The sequence below is a fragment of the Salvelinus fontinalis genome, chromosome 37, assembly GCF_029448725.1.
Source record: "Salvelinus fontinalis isolate EN_2023a chromosome 37, ASM2944872v1, whole genome shotgun sequence".
Lineage (NCBI taxonomy): Eukaryota > Metazoa > Chordata > Actinopteri > Salmoniformes > Salmonidae > Salvelinus > Salvelinus fontinalis.
In genome coordinates this window covers 10,042,484-10,065,292 of record NC_074701.1, presented here as the reverse complement: position 1 = coordinate 10,065,292, position 22,809 = coordinate 10,042,484, and the positions used below count along the sequence as shown (strand labels likewise).

Here is a 22,809-nt window from a genome sequence, read left to right as displayed (position 1 = left end):
TAACATTGCTGAACTTATACACACTAATACAACCTGCTTGTGATGTTCTTGGTGACAAAGCTAACAACCTTCTCGGTGACAAGGGTGTCGAACAAAGGGGCTTGCACAATATTCCCGTCTTTTTTTATGAAACATTCAAAAAAAATCTAGAAGTCCCCCCCCCCCCCAAAAAAAACAATCAAACAGACCACACTATCATGCAAATGGTGTTCACGTGTATACTTTACGTAGCTTAGTACATTTCTACAGTAAACATAATAGACAGGGTAACCCAGGGACTACACAACAGCTGACGGTGTATCAGCAGATTAGTCATAAGTGACTGCTAGGTACTGCTTTCTGTGAGGGACTCTGCCTCATGAAGCCAGGCAGGTCCAACTATTTGAAAGCTATACTTGCACTATAAAAGCCATCTTGGAAACTGGCTTGCAGAGCACAGAGCTTGACACCAGTGACATCTAACACAGTTGAGCAAATTCATTCAAATAATAATTCATGCAAATACTGGTAAAAACAGAGCCTTCGGAGCTTTAAAACTAGTTCAACCAGTAAGGAATCGCATATAACATTATAAAGTTCAAAATACAGTTTACTTACTGTAGGCAGTGGATTGAGCAGGTTAGAAATGACATTTTCATGCCATTTTCAGACTTTGGCATTGAAAGCATTACACACCAATCCATAAATGATTAACCATATTGAATGCTTTCCCACTGAGACATAGAGGTGGTCAATGGATATGACGATAACCAAGTGATATAACTGAAAAACAGTATACCATGCTGTTGTCCAATGGTTAAACTGGCAATCTGCGGTTTTAACAACAACAAAGCCACCAACCCCTGCCACTGTTATTTGGTACACACCCGAGGGATGGGGCTTGAGAATTGTAACAGTCTCAAATTCAGAGAGCTATGGATGGAAGAACTGACCAGCCATGATATCAAAACTATAATTATAACCATCTTTTGAGACTATAAAGTATTTATTTAATTTTTTACAATTGCATCATTTACAAACAATTGAGTAAAACAAGTTTATATTTTGAGTTCTGATGGGGTACGACGAATGAACTAAGCTGATGGGACATTTTACAAGTCATATTCTTCAAGAATCAATGAGTACAGTGGGGCAAAAAAAGTATTTAGTCAGCCACCAATTGTGCAAGTTCTCCCACTTAAAAAGATGAGAGGCCTGTAATTTTCATCATAGGTACACTTCAACTATGATAGACAAAATGAGAAAAAAAAATCCAGAAAATCACATTGTAGGATTTTTTAATTTATTTGCAAATTATGGTGGAAAATAAGTATTTGGTCAATAACAAAAGTTTATCTCAATACTTTGTTATATACCCTTTGTTGGCAATGACAGAGGTCAAACGTTTTCTGTAAGTCTTCACAAGGTTCATACACACTGTTGCTGATATTTTGGCCCATTCCTCCATGCAGATCTCCTCTAGAGCAGTGATGTTTTGGGGCTGTTGCTGGGCAACACAGACTTTCAACTCCCTCCAAAGATTTTCTATGGGGTTGAGATCTGGAGACTGGCTAGGCCACTCCAGGACCTTGAAATGCTTCATACAAAGCCACTCCTTCGTTGCCCGGACGGTGTGTTTGGGATCATTGTCATGCTGAAAGACCCAGCCACGTTTCATCTTCAATGCCCTTGCTGATGGAAGTAGGTTTTCACTCAAAATCTCACGATACAGGCCCCATTCATTCTTTCCTTTACACGGATCAGTCGTCCTGGTCCCTTTGCAGAAAAACAGACCCAAAGCATGATGTTTCCACCCCCATGCTTCACAGTAGGTATGTGTTCTTTGGATGCAACTCAGCATTCTTTGTCCTCCAAACACGACGAGTTGAGTTTTTACCAAAAAGTTCTATTTTGGTTTCATCTGACCATATGACATTCTCCCAATCTTCTTCTGGATCATCCAAATGCTCTCTAGCAAACTTCAGACATGTACTGGCTTAAGCAGGGGGACACGTCTGGCACTGCCGGATTTGAGTCCCTGGCGGCGTAGTCTGTTACTGATGGTAGGCTTTGTTACTTTGGACCCAGCTCTCTGCAGGTCATTCACTAGGTCCCCCCGTGTTTTATTTATTTTTTATTTTACCGTTATTTTACCAGGTAAGTTGACTGAGAACACGTTCTCATTTGCAGCAACGACCTGGGGAATAGTTACAGGGGAGAGGAGGGGGATGAATGAGCCAATTGTAAACTGGGGATTATTAGGTGACCGTGATGGTTTGAGGGCCAGATTGGGAATTTAGCCAGGACACCGGGGTTAACACCCCTACTCTTACGATAAGTGCCATGGGATCTTTAATGACCTCAGAGAGTCAGGACACCCGTTTAACGTCCCATCCGAAAGACGGCACCCTACACAGGGCAGTGTCCCCAATCACTGCCCTGGGGCATTGGGATATTTTTTAGACCAGAGGAAAGAGTGCCTCCTACTGGCCCTCCAACAAAACTTCCAGCAGCATCTGGTCTCCCATCCAGGGACTGACCAGGACCAACCCTGCTTAGCTTCAGAAGCAAGGCAGCAGTGGTATGTGGTTCTTGGATTTTTGCTCACCGTTCTTGTGATCATTTTGACCCCACGGGGTGAGATCTTGCGTGGAGCCCCAGATCGAGGGAGATTATCAGTGGTCTTGTATGTCTTCCATTTCCTAATAATTGCTCCCACAGTTGATTTCTTCAAACCAAGCTGCTTACCTATTGCAGATTCAGTCTTCCCAGCCTGGTGCAGGTCTACAATTTTGTTTCTGGTGTCCTTTGACAGCTCTTTGGTCTTGGCCATAGTGGAGTTTGGAGTGTGACTGTTTGATGTTGTGGACAGGTGTCTTTTATACTGATAACAAGTTCAAACAGGTGCCATTAATACAGGTAACGAGTGGAGGACAGAGGAGCCTCTTAAAGAAGAAGTTACAGGTCTGTGAGAGCCAGAAATCTTGCTCGTTTGTAGGTGACCAAATACTTATTTTCCACCATAATTTGCAAATAAATGTATTAAAAATCCTACAATGTGATTTTCTGGATTTATTTTTATTTTTTTGTCTGTCATAGTTCAAGTGTACCTATGATGAAAATTACAGGCCTCTCTCATCTTTTTAAGTGGGAGAACTTGCACAATTGGTGGCTGACTAAATACTTTTTTGCCCCACTGTATTTACACTACCGGTCAAAAGTTTTAAAACATCTACTCATTCAAGGGTTTTTCTTTATTTTTACTATTTCTACATTGTAGGATAATAGTGAAGACATCAAAACTATTAAATAACACATATGGAATCATGTAGTAACCAAAAAAGTGTTTAATAGCCACCCTTTGCCTTGATGACAGCGTTGCCCACTCTTGGCATTCTCTCAACCAGCTTCATGAGTTAGCCCCCCGGAATTCATTTCAATTAACAGGTGTGCCTTCTTAAAAGTTAATTTGTGGAATTTCTTTCCTTCTTAATGCATTTGAGCCAATCCGTTGTGTTGTGACAAGGTAGAGGGGCATACATAAGATAGCCCTATTTGGTAAAATACCAAGTCCATATGGCAAGAACAGCAAATAAGCGAAGAGAAACAACAGTCCATCATTACTTTATGACATGAAGGTCAGTCAATATGGGAAATTTCAAGAACTTTGTAGTTGCAAAAACCATCAAGCGCTATGATGAAACTGGCTCTTATGAGGACCGCCACAGGAATGGAAGACCCAGAGTTACCTCTGCTAGAGGATAAGTTCATTAGAGTCGCCAGCCTCAGAAATTGCAGCCCAAATAAATGCTTCACAGAGTTCAAGTAACAGACACATCTCAACATCAACTGTTCAGAGGAGAATGCATGAATCAGGCCTTCATGGTCGAATTGCTGCTAAAAAAACACTTGTAAAGGACACCAATAAGAAGAAGAGACTTGCTTGGGCCAAGAAACACGAGCAATGGACATTAGACCGGTGGAAATTTGTCTTTTGGTCTGGAGTCCAAATTGGAGATTTTTGGTTCCAACCGCCGTGTCTTTGTGAGACGTGGTGTGGGTGAACGGATGATCTCCGCATGTGTATTTCTCACCGTAAAGCAGGGAGGAGGAGGTGTTATGGTGTGGGGCTGCTTTCCTGGTGACACTGTCTGTGATTTATTTAGAATTCAAGGCACACTTAACCAGCATGGCTACCACAGCATTCTGCAGCGATAAGCCATCACATCTGGTTTGGGCTTAGTGGGACTATCATTTGTTTTTCAACAGGACAATGACCCAACACACCTCCAGGCTGTGTAAAGCTATTTGACCAAGAAGGAGAGTGATGGAATGCTGCATCAGATGACCTGGCCTCCACAATCCCCCGACCTCAACCACATTGAGATGGTTGGTGATGAGTTGGACTGAGAGAAGGAAAAGCAGCCAACAAGTGCTCAGCATATGTGGGAACTCCTTCAAGACTGTTGTAAAAGCATTCCAGGTGAAGCTGATTGAGAGAATGCCAAGTGTGTGCAAAGCTGTCATCAATGCAAGGGTGGCTATTTGAATAATCTCAGATCTAAAATATATTTTGAGTTGTTTAACACTTTTTTTGGTTACTACATCATTCCTTATGTGTTATTTCATAGTGTTGATGTCACGTTCCTGACCTGTTTTCTGTTAGTTTTTTATGTGTTAGTTGGTCAGGGCGTGAGTTTGGGTGGGCAGTCTATGTTTTCTGTTTCTATGTTGGTTTAAAGGGTGACCTAATATGGCTCTCAATTAGAGGCAGGTGTTTTTCATTTCATTTGTTTGTCGCACATTACGGGACTGTTCGGTTTGTTTGTACATCGTCATTTTTGTGTAGTCTATTTTCCCTGTTCGTGCGTTCTTCGTGTTTTATTGTAAGTTCGTATGTCTAGGTTTGTCTACACATTCGTTTTGTTATTTTGTTAGTTAATTCAAGTATAGTTCGTTTTCTGTCTTCGTTGTTTTTTCGTGTCTTAATTAAATCATGTCATTTCTCAACGCTGCGCCTTGGTTCAATCACTACTCCTCCTCTTCGGATGAAGAGGAGGAGGACTACCGTTACAGTTGAAGTCTTCACTATTATTCTGTAATGTAGAAAATAGTGAAAATAAAGAAAAACCCTGAGTAGGTGATCTAAAACATTTGACCGGTAGTGTATAATTCATTTAAAAGTCCAAAATGGATGTAGCAATCACAGATAGCCCCTTTAAAAAAAGGGACCTAATGTCCCGTGGCATTAAAATCACAGTATTACATATATACTGTATATATACACACACATTTTTTGTGCAAATACACATGATTATTCATGCATACATTTGGTTTATCTAGCACACTGTCATTCTGATTTAATAATTCTAATAAAGCATTCCAAATGAAAAAAGTGCTCCAACTATTTGAAGGCTATTCTTGCACTGTTTATGATTAATACATTTTCTATGGTGATTCTAATTGTATTATTTGGAAATGATTGTTAGTATATAAAACAGATTCTCAAACGGATGATAATTCAACAACCCAGAGAGTGACAGACATTACATTGCAGTCAACAATACCATTACGTCCAGTGTGTCTAGGAACACAATCATTTTCAAATATATTTCACATTTAGTTGTGCATTTCGCTGATGAGATTGGATTTTTCAGTTCCCCTTTGTAGATAGCAGTGGTCCATTGTCCCCACTGTAGTCTCTGCTTATTTACACAGAAATCCATGTTGGTAAACTTGGTCAAGTTTTTGTTCCCAAAATCCTTAATGCTTTACATGCATATAGTCCATTCGGAGAAACCCTCTAATATAGAAACCTGAGAATAATATTTATGTTGGTTAGCTAGTGATCCCTCTCCGACCTGAGGTTTTAGACTTTTTGGGAATGGACATAGTTAAAGGACAAGTTCTAGAGGAAAATGTGCAATGGTCTTTCTCCGTACTCACTCATCCTTCCGATCCCTGGTTAAGGCGCCACCTAACAAAATACAGAATAACAAGCAGAAAACATGAGCTCAGATGATGGCAAGCAGGTGAGATTGAAAACAATTAGGTACCTCGGTTACAATAGGTACCTTTCATTTCAATTTAGTTAAATTGCTACTGGCCTATTGATGCAGCAGGGTACTTTACCTCAAAGCGGCTGTAGACTTTCCTCCCCTTCCGCATGCTATCGATTCTCTGAAGAAGCTTCTCCCTCTCCTGAGAAGTTCTAACCGGGCCTCCGATCTGTCGTCGGGCTGATGCTTCCTCCCTACCGCTAACACCCCGGTCAGCCTCATCCTGTTTGGCATCATCAGTGACAGCAGATTCTTTAGTGAGTTCGGTCCTGCTCTGGCTGTTAGCAGAAATCTGCTCTAATAGAAGCTTTGTGTCATCTCTTAGGTTGCTGCTAGAGAGCACATTGGCAGTAGATGAATGGTAGTGGGACTGGCTTACTTTAGGTTGCTTCACTGGGGGTGATATGGGATTGCTTTGATCTGTTGTGCTCTCTGGTTTCATAGTGCTGTTATTCTCTTTGGTCTCATCAGGACTCTGCGGTCCATGGGAGGCAGATTCTCCAGGAGCAGTTTTGCTCTCAGTTTCAGGATCACCTGCTATCTTCTCACCTTTAGAAGCTGCAGAACTTCCCGCTTTTTGCTCCTTGTTAAGTTTACTTGGTTTGCCCTCCTTACTGTTATCCACAACGACGGGTGGAGCCGGGGCAGTGTCATGACAGGCAGTGGATTCAGATGGGTTTGAGTTGCTTGATGGGACGGATTCCACAAGGACAGGGTTGAATGGCGAGGTAGGTTCAGTTAGGGTATGATTAGGAGAGGAACAAGATTCGTTTGGAGAAGTTCTGGACTTTGTTTGGCCAGGCTTGGGACACACAACTGATCCACCTGACCCACATGTAAGGGAGGAGTGTGATTTTGTTGGGGTTGGGTTAGAAGATGCACTTGATTCTGTTAGGGTAGGGCCAGTAGATGCACTTGTTTTCGTTGGGGTGGTGCGAGGAAGAGGGTTGAGTTCTCTTGGTGTTGGATTGGTAGAAGCACTAGATTCTGTTGGGGTAGGCTCGGGAGGAGAGCTAGATTTTGTTGGTGTGAGGATGGGAGACTTGTTGGTTTCCTCCATGACATGCTTTGAAGATGGAGGTGAAGAGTTGTAAGAGCCATTGGACACCGTAGCGGGCATTGGAGAGGAGTTGCATGCTGTTTTGGAACGTTTGAGTGACAAAACTGACTCATGTTGGCCAGGACAAGGGGAGGAATAGGATTTTATTGGGTTGGTCTTAGGAGAGGATGACCTCAACTCAGTTGTGGCAATTGCAGACAATGACTCCTTTGTGGAGGGCTTGGGAGAGGTGTTAGATTCCATTGGTGTTGATGAAATGGACCCAACTAAGGTGGACTTGGGTAAGAAACTAGATTCTGTTTGGGTTGGGATTGGCGGAGGGATAAATTCTGTTGCAGGGATTGAGGATGAGCAAGATTGCATTGGGGTAGGGCAGAGAGATTCCTTGGAATCTGTTTTGTCCTGCTTATGAGACACACCTGGCTCAGATTGGGAGGGGCTCAGAGGTATGTTGTACTCTACTGTGATAGGTTTAGAGGATGGTAATGGCTGCTTTGACATGGGGATAGATGAACTGGGCTCCTTAAGGGTGGGTGTAAGGGCTGAGCTCAACTCCTTTGCTGCATTTTTTGATGAAGTGAGACTAGTTGAGCTTAAACCTTTTGGTGTCGGATATGAAGATGAGCTAGCTTCTGTTAGTGTGAGTGGAAGAGATGGGTTTAGCTCATTTGAAGCAGGATTGAATGACTTTGGTTTCTTTGGAGATAGTTTATATAAACTGAAATCCTTTGGGGCGATGTTAAAGGTACACTCTTTTGAGGCGCTCTTAAGAAATGTACTTGTATCTCCAGGGTTAACCTTAGACCCTCTTTGGTTCCGACTGTTCTTCAGCTCAATCTTCTCAGTATCAGTAGAGACTCTAAGTAGTCCATCGACACAATATAACTTATCCCTGAGGAATGTTTTGGAGTCACTTCTGGGAAGTTGAAGGTCTTGCTGTTCTTTATTTTTAGAAGCGTGTTCTTTGACATCAAGTAATGAGCCACATTTTGCCATGGATGTTTTGTTCTCCTGTAACACTGGTGAAGTCTCCAGTGTTTCTGATGACGCTTCTGTTGATGTAGCTGTCTCTTTTATTGAAGTATGTGCTGGATAAAGTGGGGCTTCTGTCGATGTTGTTGGTTTTTTGTTGAAAGTATCTGATGGATTAGGAGGTGCCTCTGTTGATGGAGCTGGCTTACTGGTTGAAGTATCTGTTGGATTTAGTGTGGCTATTGGAAGGTTAGGTTCTATCCTTGTGACTGGTTCCTTAGTTTTTAAGTCAAATGGAGTTACTGGTTTTACAGGAGCTTTTTCAGCGCTGCTCTCAGACTCTGCAGCCTTTGCAGCTTTTCGTTTGGCAGCCAACTCTTTAAAAAAAAATAACCTACTGTCTGGATCATTCATGTCTATATAGGATGTATTGCTCAATGAAGATGCCTGGTGTGCTGATTGTATGGTTTTGGGTTTCTCAACTTGAGCAGGTTTGGATGGATGTGCAGATTGTACCGTTTTGGTTTGTTCTTCATGGGCAGGATTGGATTGTTCCATTGAAGAAACCTTGTCCGTGCTCACAGGAAGATACTTTGTCAATTCCTTATCACCTGAATCAGTAGTGATGTCCTCAGATTTCAAAGACTCTATGGTTGAATTATCAACTGTCGCCGACTTAAATCTCCATTCAAAAGGTTCTCTTGTCATGGATCTTCTTTTTCCCAAAACCTGAGCGGTCAAGGATAATCTAGATTGGTCATCTTCCTCATTGGCAGTTTCCTCACAGTGTTGGCCAGAGTTAAATTTCTGTTCCTGTGAGATATGCTGTTCTAGTTGTGAGCTGAAGATTAGTGAGGATCTTAGTCTAGAGGTCCTTTGGATAGCAGGATTGAACCTCCTACGGAATGACTCTTCTCTTTTGGGCTCTTTTACATCCATCTCCTCTGATTTGTCACCTTCAGTGGTTGATGACGACTCCGAAGGTGGTGTTAGTGTTGTTCGGGCATCTGTTGCCAAGCTAACAAGCATTTCTAGTGTTCTTGAGTGTTCTGGGCAGATGGGCTTGTTTAACCTGAGCCCTGGAATCTTGGGTAACTCTTTGGCACTAAACCTGGGATCTGATACCAGTGGAGTAAATAATTTGCCTTGTGATGGATTAAGGGGCTCTTGAAAGGGGTCATTTCCCATAGGCTGTGGAATGTCTTCCTCTCCTGCATCATCATATGCACTGAGGTATGAGCTGATCCTCCAATCTCGCATCCCCTGCTTTGCACTGGGATCCTGTGTTTTACAGTCCGAACCAGACCTGACAAAAAATGATTTCTGTTCAAATGGGTTTTGTTGTGTTGGGGAGGTCTGACAGGCATGAGGCTGGCCCGTGCTCAGTCTTTTGGGGTTTGACTGACTAAAGGGACCCTCTCCTGGACTTGATAATTTGTTTAAGCCATGTCCCAGCTCCACAGCAAGGTTTGATGATGACAAATAATTCAGTACAGGGTCATAGTCGTCTGGTGGCTCTATCGCTAGTCCATGTAGGTACCCAGACTCCGAATACTGATCCATCAGAGGGTACCCTTGGTCCCTGAATTGATCGTAGCCGCTATAACCTGGTTCTAGCCCTGTTCTCTGATAGTGATGCTGTTCCCTATGTATCTTCCTGTTCTGGGTTGCCATATCCCCCTCAAAGCTGTGAATGGCTTGGTGCTGCATGAATGGAGAGGAGGAATGTCTGGCATAAGTGCCCTCTGCATAACTGTGCCTTTTAGAGCTAGCAAACTCCATTGCGTTCGACTGCATCATGGGCTGACCTTGTGCCAAAAAAGACTGCTGCTCCATTTTAAATTGCTGGGAGGAGTACTTGTTGCTGTACATATCTAGTGGACCCTGATCTAGTGAACTGTGGATGGGCTCACACCTTCCAGGAGGCGTCATTTTCTGAACCATATCCATGCGGTCATCAGAGGAATGTCTAGCCCATTCTTCAGGACGAGAGCTCTCTACGGGGAGGAACTTTCTGGGATCTCTGAACAATAGTGTCCGATCACTGCTGTATTGGCTGTCAGATAAACTGATGTAGTGTGGCATTGGAACAAGGACATTTTCCGGTACCAAAGGTTGGGACTGTGCAAACAGGATCCGGAACTCCTCATCAAAAGTAGTCACAAGCTGTCCAAGGAAGAGGTGAGCCATGCAACGGTGAAGCTTCTCAAAAGACCACATGAAGCTGCGGGCAGAGAGATTCATTACATTTCAATACACATAATTACGAAATATATATGTATTACAATGGAATAAGGAACTCAACTCCATTACTATGCAATTACAAAACAAATCAATTAAAGCTATCAATTCCATAAATGCTACTTTTTTCTGTAACAGGCTCAGAGAACCCATCTTCCTCATTGGCAGTTTCCAGTATTTACATAGGCACTATTTAACTCCCCACACTCTGAGCAAGTTCAGCCCACAGATCTCCCCCATTTGCTCTAAATACCTAACAGGCATTGGGTCTTATTTTCACTGTTTATGGACATGTCCGAAGATTGAGTTTTACTCAAGAATTTACAAAGATCTAGGATTATTTTTACTCAATATACAGCGTGATCCATTCGTGTTGGATAGAAATGAACAACACATTTTTGGAAAAACTGCTTTTGTGCTCAGGTGCTCAACATATGTGGGAACTCCTTCAAGACTTGTAAAAGCATTCCTCATGAAGCTGGTTGAGAGAATGCCAAGAGTGTGCAAAGCTGTCATCAAGGCAAAGGGTGGCTACTTTGAAGAATTTTAAATATAAAATATTTTTTGGTTAACAGTTTTTTGGTTACTACATGATTCCATACGTGTTATTTCATAGTGTTGATTTCTTCACTATTATTCTACAATGTAGAAAATAGTAAAAAATAAAGAAAAACTCTGGAATGAGTAGGTGTGTCCAAACTTTTGACTGGTACTGTAGGTAGGAGCAGGTGAAATACTCTTTATATTACTTTTTTTCTGGGTGCATCTCCGACGGCCTGAACAGGTCGGAAGCTCATGAGCACAATCTGGTTGGTGTCGTAAAGGACCCGAACTGTATCACTCTTATTGCTCTTTGTCAATTGTTTGTCAGTGTTGTTTTGTCTCCTATTGTATGAATTTGTTGTTTTATGGATGCTGTGTGGCTTGTCTGCCACCAGGTGGCATGTTGTGTTTTGCACATAAAAACATTAACTCCAATAAAAATATATGAAAGAAACAAAGCAGTTGCTAAATTAAAATGCATCAATACTAATGTCATGTATTTGTTACTACACAGGTGTAAGAACAACTTAATGTAGTAATTTTCAGATCCACATGACTAAATGTCAGGTTTGAGAAATCATGCAACATTTGTACAAATTTGAAACACTTTGTATCACATTCTTCATTATTGAACCCTCACCTATAGTTTCCACTCAGGACTGCCCTGCAGTCTGTCAGCAAGAAGCGATCCATCATCTGACCCTTGAAGGTCTTCCCAGAGCGACAGTGATAGGTGACCCCTGACACAGTTCTGACACGCATGAACTGCAAGATAAAAACATGTTCTCATTAGAAGTTCTCAAAAAAAACAATGAAATAAGTGAGAAGCTGTTCAGAAATACCTCAAAGAAGTTAAAGCTAAAGTGAGTAACTCATTTGAGATATTATTTATTTATTTATTAGAATCAAGAACATTAGCTTATTATACTGGCTATCAGTAGCCAGTAAAGCTAACTGGTAGCCTAGCTAACAAATAATGAAATTGCTTTCCCTTCATGGAAAAGCATTTTTACCCCGTATCACTGGAACTAAGGGGCCTAGCCCGAACCATGAAAAAAAGCCCCAGACCATTATTCCTCATCCACCAAACGTTACAGTTGGCACTATGCATTCAGGCAGATAGTGATCTCCTAGCATCCGCCAAACCCAGAGTCCAATGGCGGCGAGCTTTACACCACTCCAGCCAACGCTTGGCATTGCGCATGGTGATCTTAGGCTTGTGTGCGGCTGCTCGGCCATGGAAACCCATTGCATGTAGCTCCCAACGAACAGTTCTTGTGATGACATTGCTTCCAGAGGCAGTTTGGACTCGAGAGTGAGTGTTGCAACCGAGGACAGACGATTTTTACGAGCTACGCGCTTCAGCACAAGGCGGTATCAGCACTCGGCGGGCCCGTTCTGTGTGGCCTACCAGCCGTTGTAGCTCCTAGACGTTTCCACTGCACAATAACAGCACTTAGAGTTGACCGGGGCTTGTTGGAAAGGTGGCATCCTATGACGGTGCCACGCTGAAAGTCATTGAGCTCTTCAGTACGCGCTATTCTACTTCCAATGTTTGTCTATGGAGATTGCATGGCGGTGCGCTCAATTTTATACACCTGTCAGCAACGGGTGTGGCTGAAATAGCCGAATCCACTAATTTCAAGGAGTGTCCACATACATGATACACTATATATACAAAGGTATGGATTTTTATTGAAATATATATTTTTTTTTTATACGGATAGATAAATGATAAACTAAGGACTACAGATATGATACATTTCTGAAATATGTGGATTCGTTCATTCCTGAGTATAAAGGCTTAGATATGTCAGCATGTTGGCACACCCTTTTCGGAGTGAGAATATTCTACAGGTGCGTGTTTTGAATGTATTTCACCCCAGATATATCTCTGGACTCATACGGTTGCAGGTAGATTTCGGAGGTCCAGATTGGATGCATGTAGAAACTGTCCCATAACAGAGAATATCCAAGCTCCGTATATGAAATGAAGGACATGCGTATCTGGAGCATGTCTACTCCTTACATCCAATAAAATGTCAGACATCTGGAAATATATAGATAAAGATGTCACCTGATATTGACCGTTTTCTTTCAGTGTATTTACAGAAGTACAGCCTCATTTTGAATTGATTTACTACTGCTTAACCATTGTCATAACATAATATCTTGTTCCCATTCCCTCTGATTAGTATGTGTATATATGTCCCTCGTATTATTATTTAGAGGTTTACACCTCGCTCTTTTGTTTGGGTGGAGAAAATAAAACCCCCTATTACGTTATCCTGCGCTTGTCTCTGATCATTATACAGCGTGACATAGACACACAAAAGCAAACAAACAAACAATTACACTAACAAACTACAAAAGGACATAAAAAGGAATTACTATAAACTATAAATACAACAACAAACAAAAACCAACTAGCATTGTCATATGACTGGCGATCAGGAGCCCCTTCCCTTTGTGAACAAAAAATATAAACGCAACATGCAACAATTTCAATGATTTTACTGGAGTTACAGATCAGGGAAATCAGTCAGTTTGAAATAAATTCATTAGGCCCTAGTCTATGGATTTCACTTGATTGGGACTACAGATTCCGTTGGTATGTTCGTCACAGATACACTATATACTGTATACAAAAGTATGTCATGGGTGGTCCTGGGAGCGAAAAGGGCCACCCACTTGGGAGCAAGGCCCACACACCGGTGAGCCAGGGCCAGCCAATCAGAATGAGTTTCTTCCCACAAAAGGGCTTTATCAGCTGTACGAGTGGCTAGTCCCAGAGGATGAAGATGCCAGATGTGGAGGTCCTGAGCTGGTGTGGCTACACGTGGTCTGCGGTTGTGAGGCCGGTTGGACGTACTGCCAAATTCTCTAAAACAATGTTGGAGGCGGCTTATGGTAGAGAAATTAACATTAAATTCTCTGGCAACAGCTCTGGTGGACATTCCTGCAGTCAGCATGCCAATTGCACACTTCATCAAAACTTGAGACATCTGTGGCATTGTGTTATGTGACAAAACTGCACATTTTAGAGTGGCTTTTTATTGTCCAACAGCACAAAATGCACCTGTGTAATGATCGTGTTGTTTAATCAGCTTCTTGATATGCCACACCTGTCATGTAGGTGTATTATCTTGTCAAAGGAGAAATGCTCACTAACAGTTATGTTAAAAAATGTGTGCACAACATTTGAGTGAAATAATATTTTTGTTTGTATACAACATTTCTGGGATCTTTTATTTCAGCTCATGAAACATGAGACCAACACTTTACATTTTGCATTCATATTTTTGTTCAGTATATATGAAATCAGCACCATCCCTCTTGCCGTGTTATTTGGTCCCAATTATCAGTAAAATCTTGGGACCTCCCACTTTCTTTTGCAATCAATCATTCTAGTGTATAATGGTGTTTGACGGTTATTTTTAAAAGAATCAAATACTAACATGTTTGTTTTCTGAGTTTTAAAAATGAAAACCTTCCCCAGCAGAATCAAGGGATCGCATATTGGGTTGCATCTGTCCTTAAAGTCACTGAATATAACTGTTTGTGGAGAGATAACAAAATTGTGTAAAACAGGGAGTAACCACTCTTGTACTTTTTCCCAAGTGTTTGCAACTATGGGGCAATACCAGAAAATATGTAAAAAATAGCCAGAACATTATACAATATCTTAAACTGAAACATTCGGATTGTGGAGTCTAAGGTTGTTCTATAAATAAAACCAAAAACCTTTTCCAGGGGATGGGAGTATCAAACTGCTCTTCTTTTGGGGCAGCAGCTGAAAGGTTGCTAGATTGAATCCCCGAGCTGACAAAGTAAAAATCTGACGTTCTGCCCATGAACAAGGCAGTTAACCCACTGTTCCTAGGCCGTCATTGTAAATAAGAATGTGTTCTTAACTGGTTGCCATGTTAAATAAATGTTAAATAAAATAAAAAATACCAGTAAGAGTGGATTTTGAGTGGGATGGCAACCAATTTGTTGTTTTCCAAATGTAAATGGTACACGTCTTTATTAATATTATCTATAGTTAACCATCTGTGAGATTTAATTTGAGGTCTACAAACAGTTTATATTTTCTTCCCCTTCATTTTTTCTACCATTCTTTTGGAATTGCTGCCAGTAACTGATTGTAATTATGATTTGTACATAGAGTATGTTCCCATACATCATGCACAGTGTTTCAGATCAAATATAATTCCCATTACTATCAATGATATAATTTCCAAATAAGATCCCCTTTTCCAGAAACACATTCTATGTTTAATTTGTATTTATTCATCAGTATATTTGAAATGAATCATATGATTTGGCTCTGAAAATCAGCTATTTTTCCTGGGGGATAATATTGAAAATGCAACCAAGCTTTTATTGATTATTTGAAGAATAGGGATATGTCTTATAAGATATCATGTAGGAACCAAATATCATGCAGGAACCAAAAGTTCAAAGAGTTAATTTGTATAAAATTAAATATTTTGGAATTGAAAAGTGGGTTTGTCTTTTCTAAGATTTTACTCGTATTTACATATTGTTTTTGGCTTTCAGGCTTTCAGAGATTGATTAAATATTAAATATTCCTAAAATTCCTAAAAAACCTTATCTGGCGATGGAGGTGACAGGAAGAGATAGCTGAACTGAGAGACAATTGAGGTGTTTATCAATGTCACTCTGCCATATAAATACAAAGCTTTACCTTTCCACAGCAATAGTATTTTGTCAATCTTGGCTAGTTTCAAATCAAAGTTCTCCTTTACAAGATCCTTCATTGTCTTTGGAATGTGGATGCCAAGCATGTCCACTGGGCCGTTGCTCCACATAATTGGTACACAACAGGGGAAAAGATAGTTGGACTTTCTTAAGGAACCCACTCTCAAAATGCATTTCTCATAATTTGGTTTAAAAAAGTCATTCAAATCTCCAATAAGAGCATCTATTGATGATTGTTGTATCATCTGCATATATGGACATTTCGGTTTTAAGACCATTGATACTCAGACCTACTACATTAGAATTGTTCCTGATTCTGACAGCCATCTCCTCGATAGCCAATAAGAATAAATAAGGCGGGGGCTCCCGAGTGACGCAGCGGTCTAAGGCGTCACTGCACACCCTGGTTCGATCCCGGGCTATTTCACAACCGGCTGTGATCGGGTGTCCCATAGGGCAAAATTGCTGCTGTCCGGGATAGGGGAGGGTTTGGCCGAGGGGGCTTTACTTGGCTCAGCGCGCTCTAGCGACTCCTTGTGGTGGGCTGGGCGCCTGCAGGCTGACCTCGGTCATCAGGTGAACCGTGTTTCCTCCGACACATTGGTGCGGCTGCCTTCCGGGTTAAGCGGGCGAGTGTTAACCTCTCTTGGGCACGTGAGACGTTAGCGTCCCACCTCTTCAACAGCCAGTGAAACTGCTGGGCGCCAAATTTAAATACAGAAATGCTCATTATAAAAATTCAGGAAACAAAACATATTTTACATAGGTTTAAAGATGAACTTCTTGTGAATCCAACCACGGTGTCAGGTTTTAAAAATGCTTTACGGCGAAAGCATACCTTACGATTATGAGAACATAGCCCACATAGCCCACTAGACAAATCATTACAAACAGTAGCCAACCAGATAGAACAGTTACACAATTTAGAAAAATAGATAAAATTAATCCCTTACCTTTGATGATCTTCATATGGTTGCACTCAGCAGACATTAATTTACTCAATTATCCCGGTTGTGCACATGAAAAAGCTCCGTGAAACTTTAGGGTCCAGTTATTCAGACTGCTCTTACTTCCTCATTTTTCAGAATACAAGACTGAAACACTTTCTAAAGACTTTTGACATCTAGTGGAAGGCATAGAAACTGCAATTTGAGTCCTAAGTCAATGGATACTGTAATGGCATTGAATAGAAAACTACAAAACCCCCCAAAAAACAACTTCCTGAATGGATTTTCCTCAGGTTTTCGCCTGCCAAATCAGTTCTGTTATACTCACAGACACTATTTTAACAGTTTTGGAAACTTTAGAGTGTTTTCTATCCGAATCTACCAGTTATATGCATATCATATCTTCTGGGCCCGAGAAACAGGCAGTTTAATTTGGGCATGCATTTCATCCAAAATTCCGAATGCTGCCCCCTACCCTAGAGAAGTTAAGAAGTGCGGTTTGACGAGTCATGTTTCGGAGGACCCGAGCCCGTTGGGGAGTTGCAGCCATGAGAAAATATTAAAATTGGTGAGAAAAACGGGATACATTTTTTTTTTGAAAGGTGAAACTGGATCCCCTTGTCGGACCCTAAACGTTTCCATAAAACAACAAATATTGTCACCAATGTAACGAACTTCAGTAAAGCCAGACTGCTCACTTTGAGTAATTTTGCTTATTACTTCTTCATTCTAAATGCTAAACATCTTGACAGAATACGGGTGTCACAGCACAAGGTAAGGCGCCTCCAGTTTTTGAGGTGTACAGGACTTTTATATTGACATTTGCTCCTGCTTCAATAGTAATGTAATCAGACCCTCTCTTGGGTTGTTAATAGTTCCCCCTGTTCAAATGAAAAATGTAAGTACAGTTGAAGTCAGACGTTTACATACACCTTAGCCAAATACAATTAAACTGGTCAGTTAGGATCACCACTTTATTTTAAGAATGTGAAATGTCAGAATAATAGAAGAGATAATGATTTCAGAATTAATTTATTTCATTACATTCCCAGTGGGTCAGAAGTTTACATTCACTCAATTAGTATTTGGTAGCATTACCTTTAAATTGTTTAACTTGGGTCAAATGTTTCAGGTAGCCTTACACAAGCTTCCCACAACAAGCTTCCCTCAGAATTTTGGCCCATTCCTCCTGACAGAGCTGGTGTAACTGAGTCAGGTTTGTAGGCCTCCTTTCTCGCACACGCTTTTTCAGTTCTGCCCACAAATTTTCTATGGGATTGAGGTCAAGGCTTTGTGATGGCCACTCCAATACCTTGACTTTGTTGTCCTTAAGACATTTTGCCACAACTTTGGAAGTATGCTTGGGGTCATTGTCCATTTGGAAAACCCATTTGCAACCAAGCTTTAACTTCCTGACTGATGTCTTGAGATGTTGCTTCAAAATATCCACATTAAGTCTCATCCCTCATGATGCCATCTATTTTGTGAAGTGCACCAGTCCCTCCTGCAGCAAAGCAGCCCCACAAAATGATGCTGCCACCCCTGTGCTTCACAGTTGGGATGGTGTTCTTCGGCTTGCAAGCCTCCTCCTTTTTCCTCCAAACATAACGATGGTAATTATGGCCAAACAGTTCTATTTTTGTTTCATCAGACCAGAAGACATTTCTCCAAAAAGTACGATCTTTGTCCCCATGTGCAGTTGCAAACCGTATTCTGGCTTTTTCATGGTGGTTTTGGAGCAGTGGCTTCTTCCTTGCTGAGCGGCCTTTCAGATTATGTCGATATAGGACTCGTTTTACTGTGGATATAGATACTTTTGTACCTGTTTCCTCCAGCATCTTCACAAGGTCCTTTGCTGTTGTTCTGAGATTGAGTTGCACTTTTCGCAGAAAAGTACGTTCATCTCTAGGAGACAGGACTTGTCTCCTTCCTGAGCGGTATGACGGCTGCGTGGTCCCATGGTGTTTATACTTGCGTATTATTGTTTGTACAGATGAATGTGGTACCTTCAGGCATTTGGAAATTGCTCCCAAGGATGAACCAGACTTGTGGAGGTCTACAATTGTTTTTCTGAGGTCTTTTGATTTATTTTCCCATTATGTCAAGCAAAGAGGCACTGGGTTTGAAGGTAGGCCTTGAAATACATCAACAGGTACACCTCCAATTGACTCAAATTATGTCAATCAGATTATCAGAAGCTTATAAAGCCATGACATCATTTTCTGGAATTTTCCAATTTGTTTAATTAGCTTTTTGTATTTCTGTTAAATGGTTCTCATAGTCTTCAGGGATGCCTTTTCTATTACAACTTTCAGACAATCAAATGTAGCCCTTCTTTTCATGGTTCATATTGGGTGTCATGACCCTTCGGCGTGCAGTCTGCACAGGAATCCATCGGTCCACCTACTCTTCATTACGTACGGAGAAGCAACGAGCATGCATATCAAAGAGTATCCCTCTTCACTCAGTAGCTAAAGTTTGAGTTCATGTTAGGTCAACGTTGTTGGGTTTACATGACGCTTTTCCAGAGGTATGATGGCTTTAATGGGTTCTTCAGTCTGAAAGACACTAAATGTTCCTTCCCTTAATCTTGCATGATCTCTTAAATTCTGTCTGCATTATGGACACTCACATGTTAACCATACTCTCATTCACCCCTAGATGAAAGAATTAGCATGGAACATTGGTCGTCTTCATCAAAACTGACACTGCTTTGTCCTCTCTTTAATGTTATGCTACTTGCATGTTGAGCAAGGGCGATACCTGGCGAACCTCTGTTCAACATTGATGTTGGCAACAAATGACAAGATACACTATATATATACAAAAGTACGTGGACATCTCTTCAAATGAGTGGATTTGGCTATTTCAGCCACACCCATTGCTGACAGGTGTATAATATCGAACACACAGCTAGATGCTCCATAGACAAATATAAGCAGTAGAATGGCCCATACTGTGACTGAAACCTTTCCATCAAGTCAGTTTGTCAAATTTCTGCCATGCTAGAGCTGCCCCGGTCAACTGTAAGTGGTGTTATTGTGAAGTGGAAACGTCTTGGAGAAACAACAGTTCAGCACTCACTACCGAGTTCAAAACTGCCTCTGGAAGAAACATCAGCACAAGTGCTGTTTGTCGGGAGCTTCATGAAATGGGTTTCCATGGCCAAAACCCATTTCATGAAGCTCACAAGCCTGAGATCACCATGTGCAATGCCAAGCGTCAGCTGGAGTGGGGTAAAGCTTGCAGCCTTGGACTCTGGAGCAGTGGAAATGTGTTCTGTGGAGTGATGAATCATTCTTCACCATGTGGCAGTCCGACGGTTGAATCTGGGTTTGGCGTATGCCAGGAGAACGCTACATGCCAGAATGCATAGTCCCAACTTTAAAGTTTGGTGGAAGCAGAAAATGGTGTAGGGCTGTTAAACATGGTTCGGGCTACGCCACTTAGTTCCAGTGAAGGAAATCTTAACGCTACAGCATAGAATGGCATTCTAGACGATTCTGTGCTTCAAACTGTGGCAACAGTTTAAGGGAGGCCGTTTCCTGTTTCACCATCACAATGCTCCAGTGCACAAAGCGAGGTCTATACAGAAATGATTTGTTGAGATCGGTGTGGAAGAACACAAGCGAGGGTAGCCGGCCATGCGTCATATGAGAAATATAAGAGATACGTTGCACAGCTCAAGCTGCACATGGTTAACATAAGCTAGCTAATGTTAGCAAATAAGAGTAGCTCAATCTGGTAGCAATCTTTTCGATCCTTGTGTGGAAGACACTCCGTAAAAAAAAATGGAATTGTCGCTATAGCTAACTCACTCTCTGTGTGTTGGTGATGATGAATGTGGTTGGTTCTCAGCCAGTCTCAGCTGGCTAGCAATCTTGCGATGCTAGATAGCAAACAGCAAGCTGACAATATTGAAATGTCGATGCTATGCTAAGCTAGCCAGTCTAATAGAGAACAATACAATTAGTTGGGTGGCTAAATTGTGTATTGTTATGTATGTTGTTGTAGGTGGTACAGAATTCACCAACATGCACTTTAAACACTTAGCTCTGCACAAGTTAAAGGTAATTTGGCAAAAATATTTACAAGCTGATGGCTACAATAGCTCAATTTACAGTAAATGTGGTATAAACATGAATTGGGTACAGTTTGTATGGTTAGTGTTTGTGTCATAGGGTTACGGGTGGTTAAAGGTAGCCTGAGGACCATAGAGTCCCTTCCAGACCATGTAATCAATTATGTCTACCCCTGTTCTTTTTGTAAAACTCAGGATATTTGGAGTCATTCCAGTGCCCTGCTGAAAAAGACCCCAAAGCGGCGGCATTTTGGGTACACAAGCATGAGGGAGCGGACACACCTTGCGGTTATAGAGCACAACAAGCATGTGGGACAGAAACCAGCAACGGACAATGAAAGGTATCAAATCTAGACTACAACAGTAATGACACAACCACCTCATTCTTCTCTCTTCGGATTCTCAAAACACAATACAAAAACTGTCTACAGAAATCCCCTGCAAAGGGCTACTATTGACAAAAATGATCTGTCAAAGTCAATGGGCTGGGGGAGGTTTACAGACAGTACTTTGAGATGAGGAAGGGGGTTTTAGTTGTGCAGGCTTGTGCTTAGACAGTAAATGTATTGTTGTGTATGAGAGCGATTATGGTGTCATATTTACTCAATCTCCCATACACAACAATTCATACTGTGTAAGAAAAGCCCCCTAAGACTTTTCACACCTTTCTTTAGTCCCCCAGCCCATTCACTTTGTTACTTATCCTTCCTCTCAAAAGCAGCTCCCAATGTCCCCTTATTGTCCATAAACAATACGCTAGCCTGTCCCATTCTGTTGACACCTTTACCAACAAAGGCGTGTTGCCCTACATCCCTTCCACAATGCTAACACCACAACCATGTCTTTCCAGGAGACGTGTAGTACCAGCAAATCTTCTGCAAGAGGACCAAACAGTTGGTGGTTAAGAAGCCCTAAACCACTTTCTGCAAAGTCTTATCCAGCTGGGCGTTAACCGCAGACAGGACAAGACCATTCGCCAAAAGCAGCAAAAAAGTCTCAGCTTCGCCAGCCCACCATGCTGAACATCATTGCCAGTGTACCAAAGCTGGATAAAGGACTATGTCTGCGTTTACACATGCAGCACAATTCTGATATTTTTTTAACTAATTGGTATTTACACCAATCAGATCAGTTCTGAAAAAGATCTGATGTGATTAAGACCAATTAGTGGGAAAAATATCAGAATGGGGCTGCCTGTGTAAACACAGCCAGTGTGGCTCAACATCTGACCATGTAGAACAGGGGTTTCCAACCCTTTTTCTGGAGAGCAACCCTTCTGTAGGTTTTCGCTCCAACCCCAGTTTATCAACCAGCAATGAGTGTTCTGTCACTCATGAGGACACTACGTCACCACAAAATCTACGGGGAGAGCTCGAAAAATCAAGCCTCTTGGGTGCTGCCATAGAGTTACATTAGAAGTGCCCATCCAAGAAGGCTCAAGGTCATTGACCACAGATAAAATGACGTCAAATGACGTTATATCTACAGTAGCTTTGATTGGACTGATCATGTCAACATCATACTTTCAAAATCTTAGTTAGCAAGCTAGCAGTCATCATGAATTAAGTCGACAATCTCCTGGCAAGTCCTTTTCAATCCTTGTCATATGAAGAGAAATAATGAAGAGAAATTATAGATAACGTTTCGGTGCTCATCGGCCATTGAACATAAACATTACACAACAAGTTGGAAAATCGCAAATTCAACAATGAGTGTTTTGGAAGGAATCAGTGGCTAACTGCAAGCATTGCAAAGCAATCACTAGCCTGCAATTCAGTGGAGGGGATGTGTGGTCCAAGTCTGGGTTTAAGGGTCTCTTTTCCAAGCTTATAAGAATAAACATTTAACATTGGCCATGCTATCAATCCAGCATGACTTCTGCCGTGTCCAAAACAACTCAGTACTGGGAACTCTCAGACTTCAGTGAGTTTTTCCCGAGTTCCCAGTTGTCTTCAAAGCACCATAAATCCAGAGAATGCCAGACTTTGATGATAAAATTTGCCCACAAAAGACCGCCGTGCCACCTTCCTGTTCAAGTGAGCACAGCACAACAAGAGACACCGAATTACAAAATGGTATGTCATACATTGCATTTGAAGAACAATGGGAAAGTAATTCTGTTTTGAAAATTGATAAACTTGTAACCTCACTTTTGAGAAAATGGCCTTTGAATGTTTTGGTACCAACTGGAGAGCTCTTATT

At 41.5% G+C, this 22,809-nt stretch overlaps 1 protein-coding gene across 3 annotated transcripts in view; it reads right to left on the bottom strand.

Annotated features, from left to right (window-relative positions):
• Nucleotides 1–966: 966 nt before the first annotated feature.
• The window catches only part of LOC129836091 (protein FAM83H-like), a 35,991-nt gene continuing 14,148 nt past the window's right edge, over nt 967–22,809 (bottom strand). For 2 of the 3 annotated variants that reach the window (XM_055901873.1, XM_055901874.1), the window contains exons 4-5: nt 11,495–11,619; nt 5,982–10,294 (exon numbers count right to left, since the gene is read on the bottom strand). In XM_055901873.1, the coding sequence (XP_055757848.1) occupies nt 6,079–10,294; nt 11,495–11,619 (4,341 nt within the window). In that variant the 3' untranslated portion in view covers nt 5,982–6,078. Of the gene's footprint in view, nt 5,957–5,981; nt 10,295–11,494; nt 11,620–22,809 lie in introns of those variants that run through there. The other variant, XM_055901875.1, reaches the window with a different exon arrangement.